We start from the raw sequence: 7,103 nt of genomic DNA on the forward strand, positions 1-7,103 counted from the left end.
AATTTAGGGTTTTTTGCTCATGGAGGATTATTAAAAAAAAAAAAAGAAATCTCTAATATGAATTTAGCAAAAAATAAATTTCCAAACCAAAGTGATTTGAGGTATATTTTCGTAATACGTTTAATAATAAATATATTAAAATAAATTTGACAAATTTTAAGTTTTGTCTCTCAATCTCTGAACATGCTTTTATCAAAATGAAATGTGATTTGAGAAATTATTTTTTTCAAACTGACACTTAGAAATTTTCTAAGAAAAAAGTTTGGGAAGTCCTTCCCAGCGATATAGTGAAGGTGGCTGCTGATGGCATTTACATTTACCTAATCAAATCCTTTTTTTTTTTTTTTTTTTGTGAGAAAACAATCAATTTTAATATTTGGTTGCTTTTAGAATGAAATAATGATTTTGCAAAACCTTTAGAAAAATTCTCCATTTACTCCAAAAATCAAACCTGTCTATTTCTTATATTGACTAAGAACAGTTTTAGCAGGCACTATATTAACCACAAATATAATTATCTCCCTAAATTAATTTGTCAAAATCAACCATAAGCTTATCTTGTAGCTAGTGTTTTTTTTTTTTTTTTTTGTTCGACTTAGTCTATCAAATGAAAATTGATCAATACTCAATCAACAAATTAATTTAATTTTGTAATATCAAAGTCATTTTCAAAACTGTTAAATATCTAATTTCATTCATCTTCAGAGGAAGAAAACAAATTTAAAACTTTATGTTTATAGAAATAAAGAGATTACTCAGACTAACTTGACTTGCTCAAGGAGGATTGTTTTTTTTTTTTTTTTTTTTTTTTTTTTGCCATTTATTTTGATGGTCAACAAGGAAGGTTCTTCTTCTCCTTTTTTATTTTTATTTTTATTTTTTTTCTACAGGCTCTAAATTCTCTTTTTTTTTTTTGTTTCTTTTATGTCACCCGAAGGTTGAGGCTCAAACAGCTCTGTGTCTGATTTTTTTAAGGAAAGGCCTCAATCTTTTCAAATGAATTGTAAGATTCTCATGCTTTACTTCTTCCTGGAGCTTGCATTTGCAGACAAGAACATTCAATCTGGATTCTTGTTCAATGGTTACTTCAAATTGAATGGAAGTGCAGAGTTAAATCATCCCAACATGTCCTCTGCAGTAATATCTCAAGATGCTGGGCGAAGCCAAGCATTCCAAGTCTTCTATAACAACTCTTTCAAATTCAAAAACTCAACAACTGGTTCTGTCTTCTCCTTCTCCACCACCTTCGTCTTTGCAATAGTATCCACGGACCCTGAATTCCGCGGCCATGGACTTGCCTTCGTTATCTCGCCATCAAAGGGTATTCTTGATGCCTCACCAAATCTATATCTTGGTCTTTACAATGGAACTAGCAATGGAAACAGCTCAAATCTTGTTGCTGTGGAACTTGACACAGACCAAGATTTTCAGTTCAATGACACAGACAATAATCATCTGGGGATTGATATTGAAGGGTTGATGTCTAACCAATCAAATACTGCTGGGTACTATACGGATCGTCGTTTCCAAAAGCTAGATCTTGTAAGTGGAAAACCAATGCAAGTTTGGGTTGAATATGAGAGCTCGAAGCAACAACTCAATGTCACAATCCATCCAATAAACATTCCTAAACCTAAACATCCACTTTTATCCTTGACAAGAGATCTTTCTCCTTATATCTCTGAGTTCATGTATGTTGGCTTCTCATCCTCTAGTGGGCCTAACGCTTCTCACTACATAATGGGTTGGAGTTTCATGATCAATGGCCAACCTCAGGAGATTAACGTCTCTAGCCTTCCTCATATACCTGGCGTTAGAAGAGAAGATGAAGACGATTCAGGCGACAGATATAGAAAACAGCAGAAGATGTTGGCATTTGTATTGTCTCTGACAGGAGGTTTTTTCCTTCTGTTCTTGATTTTTGGAGTACTTATGATGTTAAGGAGGAGAAGATTCATTCAGGTGCTTGAAGATTGGGAGTTGCTATATGGACCTCATAGGTTCTCTTACAAAGACCTATTCGTTGCTACGAAAGGATTCAGAAATAAACAACTTCTCGGAAAGGGAGGCTTTGGCAGGGTGTACAGAGGAGTTCTACCATTCTCAAAAGTCCAAATTGCAGTGAAGAGAATTTCTCATGATTCCAGCCAAGGAATGAGAGAATTCATCGCCGAAATTGCAACTATTGGCCGTCTCAGGCATCCAAACTTGGTTAGACTTCTGGGGTATTGCAGGCGGAAGAATGAGCTTTTCTTAGTTTATGACTATATGCCTAATGGAAGTCTTGACAAGTTCCTTTATAGATTACCCAATTGCATACTCAACTGGAAACAAAGATTCAAAATCATCAAAGATGTGGCATCTGCACTTTTCTATCTGCACCAACAATGGGTACAAGTTGTAATCCACAGAGACATCAAGCCAGCAAATGTCCTCATCGACAATGACATGAACGGCAGGCTAGGAGATTTTGGGCTTGCCAGGCTATTTGATCATGGAAACGATCCTCAAACCTCTATTGTGGTTGGTACTCCAGGCTATATTGACCCAGAGATTGTGCATAGTGGAAAATCAAACACATCTACCGATCTATATGCATTTGGAGTCTTTATGCTTGAGGTTACTTGTGGTAGAAGACCTGTGGACCCTCGAACTTCGCCGGAGAAAGTATTGTTGATCGATTGGGTAACAAACTGTTGGGATAGAGGAGCTATTTTGGAATCAATTGATTGTAGATTAGTTAATGATTATGTCTGTCATGAAGCTGAAATGGTGTTGAAGCTTGGCTTGCTATGTTCACACCCTGTTGCTGCAGCTAGGCCAAGCATGTCTATTGTAGTACAAATTTTAGATGGAGCTGCTCAGTTGCCGGAAAATATAATTGGTATAATCAAAACTAGAGATTCCGGTGATGCCGCCCGTCTAGGTGGTTTAGGCAGTAAAATCCCTTCTGCGATAACTTCTATTGCTTCATTGTCATTTACAGAATCATTTGTTTCTGATGGCCGTTAATATGTGATGGATTTTGATATGATATTTGTTTATACATATTTGAATTTTGCTACTAATGCTATACTAACAACAGTAATTAATGAGATGGAATGCCTGAGTATTTTAGTTTGGCTCTTTCCTGTTTTTATCCTTGAACTATGTTTTGTTGAGAGGTGGGACTTAATTTTTAGAAAAATTATTATTTAGTTTTTATAGTATAAAAAAATTCGCTAGTTATTTTTTCGAATTTAAAAAATGCATTAAAACGTCTCTAATATTTTAGTTTCTTTGTTAATTCTGCCGTTAAATATTTTACTACTTAGTCTTTATAATTTTAAAAAACTTATTAGTTGGTCCCTAAAATTTTTAAAAAATTTACTAATTAGTCCTTCCATATTAAGGATATTTTAGATTTTTTACGATACTTAACAGTTAAAACTAATGGAGAGACTAATTAGTAGATCTTTTAAAATGTCAGAAATATTTTAATATATTTTTCAAAATCAAGTGACTAACTAATAAATTTTTTTACACCACAAAAACTAAATAATAATTTTTTTCTTATTTTAGGACCAAGTCAAGCTAAAAATTGTAAGGTGCCCTGCTGTTTCCATGTATGATTACTACATGGAATATTTTTTTTTTAAAACTATCTTATATTTGAAATTTATTGGTCAAATTATTCTGAATTCGTATGAGTAAATTCATTAAAAATGATAAAATTCTCATTCTCAAATTTTAAAGATACTTCATACTTTAAAAAATTAATATTAAAGTGAGAAAAAAAATTCATGCCATCTCTTTTATTTAAAAATAAAAAAAAAATGAGTTAAGGTGAGACGACTTTCTTTTCTTATAACCAAAGATTTCAAAATCAAATCTAATAAGAAATATTTTTATAATATGAAAAAATGTATTTATTTTTTTAATAGATATGTACGTCGTAAATTTGAATTTATTGAATAATATATAATAAAAATTTTAAAAGAAGAAAATTATTGAGTAATTATTATTATTATTATTTTTTTATGTGAGGTAATTATTATTTTATAGTATCCACATATGTATATGAAATCACTGTCACACTTTATAATTTTTCCATTCGTCCATAATTTTCTAATTTGAGAAATGAAATTTTCTATTTCATAGTGTTTAGAAAGTCAAAGCTAGGTAGGTTGTCTTTCTTACAACCGAATAGACCATTTATTTATTTTTTTAATTTGTGAATTCAAAATTTAAATATTTTTTATAAAAAAAAATCAAATTTTAATCTTATGTGCGCCTTGAATTCTACCGTGTATTTTAGCACATCTTACAAGTAAATACTGGCAGTTTTGTAATTTTGTCACATAACTTGATTTCTGTTTCGTTGACTTGTCCTGTATGGACCAAGTCAATGGTACTTCATAGCCACACATTTCCATTTAAAATCAAGTTTTTATTACAGTTTCAGCATTTAACATGAACAGACGAGCTAATAATTATTTACCACATAAAAATTTTAATTATTTTAATTTAAAAAAATTTTTCTCACTTAGTTTTTAGAGCCGCTATTTGTTCATTTTAATTTAAAATTAAATTAAATTAAATAAATTAAAAATTAAAATTTTAATATTTATAAAAATTAAATTGAATCAATTTTGATTAAAAATTAAATCAAATTGAATCGATCCGATTTGATTTGATTCAATTTAATTTGATCGATTTAAATTTTTAATAAATTTTTTATATTTTACGCTTTATTTTAATATTTTAAAATTTAGTTAAAATATTTTCACGCTAATATAATCCAATCTTTTTGTATATTATTAAAATAATATATTATTATCATTAATCAGTTTAATTTTTTCAATTTTTTAAATAAAAATTAAATTAAATTGAAATAATTAAAAATTTTAAAATTAAAAATCAAATCAAATTCAAATAAATAAAAAAATTAAACTAAAATTTTAAATCAATTTAATTCGATCAATTTCTTCAATTTAAATCAAATACTACTATATTTCCTGCCCACTCTTTGTTATGTATTACTGTACTCTTATTATTTTATACTCTTATTATCTTATAGAATCCATTGTTTTATCTTCATATAAACTCCTTCCATAAAATTACCGAAAAATTATTAGAAAAAATATTATTTAATTTTATAATATAGTAAAATTTATAAATTAATCTTTTAATTTAAATATATATATATTAAAATACTTTTAAAATTTATATAATATATTAATTAATTATTATATTAATTTTAATTATTAAAAATTAAAAAATCTAAAATACTCTTAATTATCAGCCTTATTCACTTGGTAAAGAGAATGGTAATTTTAAGAGAAAATTTTTTCTCTCTTTTATAATATTAAAAATCACAGAATTAATTTAAAAATGTAAAGGCAAAGCAAGAATTAATTAATAAATGTTTAAAAATTTTAAGGGGGTGTTAATATATTTTTTAAAATTAAAAAAATTAATTAATGAATTTTTATTTAAAAATAATAACTTTTTAAAAGCATATATTTTTCTAAATACTTTTTTATTATAACATATAATTATATTTTAGCGGAAAAATTTATGACATACCGTAAAATTTGGCTTTTAAGTGTTATTATTATTATTATTATTATTATATCCTTTTTTTAATAAACACTTTGATTTAATTAGTATTTTTTTATTGTAAAAATATTTTACATTGAAGTAAATTCATATCTCCTATTTAGTTTTATTTTTTTGAAAGTTTGTTTATTTTTTTTATCGTCAAATTATTTATCCGATCCTAAGAATTTTAGGAGTTGAATTTTTTTTTTAATTAAAAAAGAAAAAAGATTAGTATTTTGTCTTTAACCCAATGGGTCCAGTTTGTCTTTAACCCAATGGGTCCAAACAAGGGACCAAGCAGCATTTACCTAAGGTGGAAATGATTGACCTTCACAGTTTTATTAAGACAAAAAAGATTAGTATTTTCAATTTCAAGAAAGTAACCTTTACCTCTGTATATTAAACAGAAATTTGAATTGTATTTTGGTATTTTATAGACTAAAATTAAAATTAAATGACAAGAGATTGAACAACTCCATTTTACAAACATAAACTGAAGCATCAAATAGTGACAAAAAAAAAATAAAGGTAGAGAATAGGGCTGTGCAATCGGTTGGTTCGGTTCCGAACCGAACCGAACCGATAAAATCAAAAATCAATTTGTTAAAATTTTTAAAATCGAAAAAATCGATTATGAAAGTATAATCGAACTGAATCAAACCGATAAAAATCGATTCGGTTTGATTCGATTCGATTTAAACCGAAATCTGTATTTTTTTTTTTATTTTTTATTTCTATGAGCTTGAACCAGTTTTTGTTGAATATATCTTATATATTTTGTCTTTTTATTTATTCTTTTTTTTCCCTATTTTCAAATCTTAATTAATTATTAAAACTATATATTTCATGCACGATAATTTATAATGCTGATTCAATTTAAAAAAATTGAAAGAAATATTACTGAATATTAAATATTATTATTATTGATATTATCCTTGATTTTTCTGCGAATTTATAGATTTAAAAAATAGGTAAATACCAAGTAATTGATTTTTGGGCAAATCCTCTGATGCCTAATTCAGTAGGACTCTGTTGCCTTAAGCATAGCTTCCAAGATCTTGTCCCCTTGTCCAAATCTAGGAGATCTAAATTATAAATCCTCTTTGAATGAATCTAATAAGTGTAGTCTATAGATCTTTTGGATTGACTGGCATTAAATCTTAGGAGATCCAAATATTTTTTTTTTTTTTTGTCCGAAACTGCCATTCCATCATAAGCCCTATGCAAGTTTCATAAGTCATGCAATCAATCCCTCAAAATTCTCCATGGCATCAATTCCTCGATGGTATTCTCAAAATTCTCCATGCAATCAATCCCTCGATATCCCAAATGTTCAAGTTAATTGGTTCAAATTTAAAAGATTTAGTTCTAATTACTAAATCGCTGAAAGATAGAAAGGAAGAGTGTTCACAACTAGACATTTTTTATAGGCAAGCTGAATCGAGCTAGTTCCATCTAGTCAAGCATATAAGCAAATACTTTTAAATTCGATCTTAACTATCGAATCTTGCCTCACAAAA

The 7,103-nt window shown here is 28.0% G+C and overlaps 1 protein-coding gene across 1 annotated transcript; it reads left to right on the plus strand.

Moving 5' to 3' along the window:
- Window positions 1-882: 882 nt before the first annotated feature.
- On the plus strand, window positions 883-3,068 carry LOC110622380 (L-type lectin-domain containing receptor kinase V.9). Its single transcript, XM_021766866.2, has one exon. The coding sequence runs from the start codon at window positions 997-999 to the stop codon at window positions 3,010-3,012; it is 2,016 nt and encodes a 671-aa protein (XP_021622558.1). The 5' UTR covers window positions 883-996; the 3' UTR covers window positions 3,013-3,068.
- The last annotated feature ends 4,035 nt before the right edge of the window (window positions 3,069-7,103 follow it).

The sequence above is a fragment of the Manihot esculenta genome, chromosome 9 (genome assembly GCF_001659605.2).
Source record: "Manihot esculenta cultivar AM560-2 chromosome 9, M.esculenta_v8, whole genome shotgun sequence".
NCBI classification, from domain to species: Eukaryota; Viridiplantae; Streptophyta; class Magnoliopsida; order Malpighiales; family Euphorbiaceae; genus Manihot; species Manihot esculenta.

What these genes read in the sequence shown, in the direction of transcription:
- LOC110622380 (XM_021766866.2), top strand. Translation starts at nt 997, where the DNA reads ATGAATTGTAAGATTCTCATGCTTTACTTCTTCCTGGAGCTTGCATTT.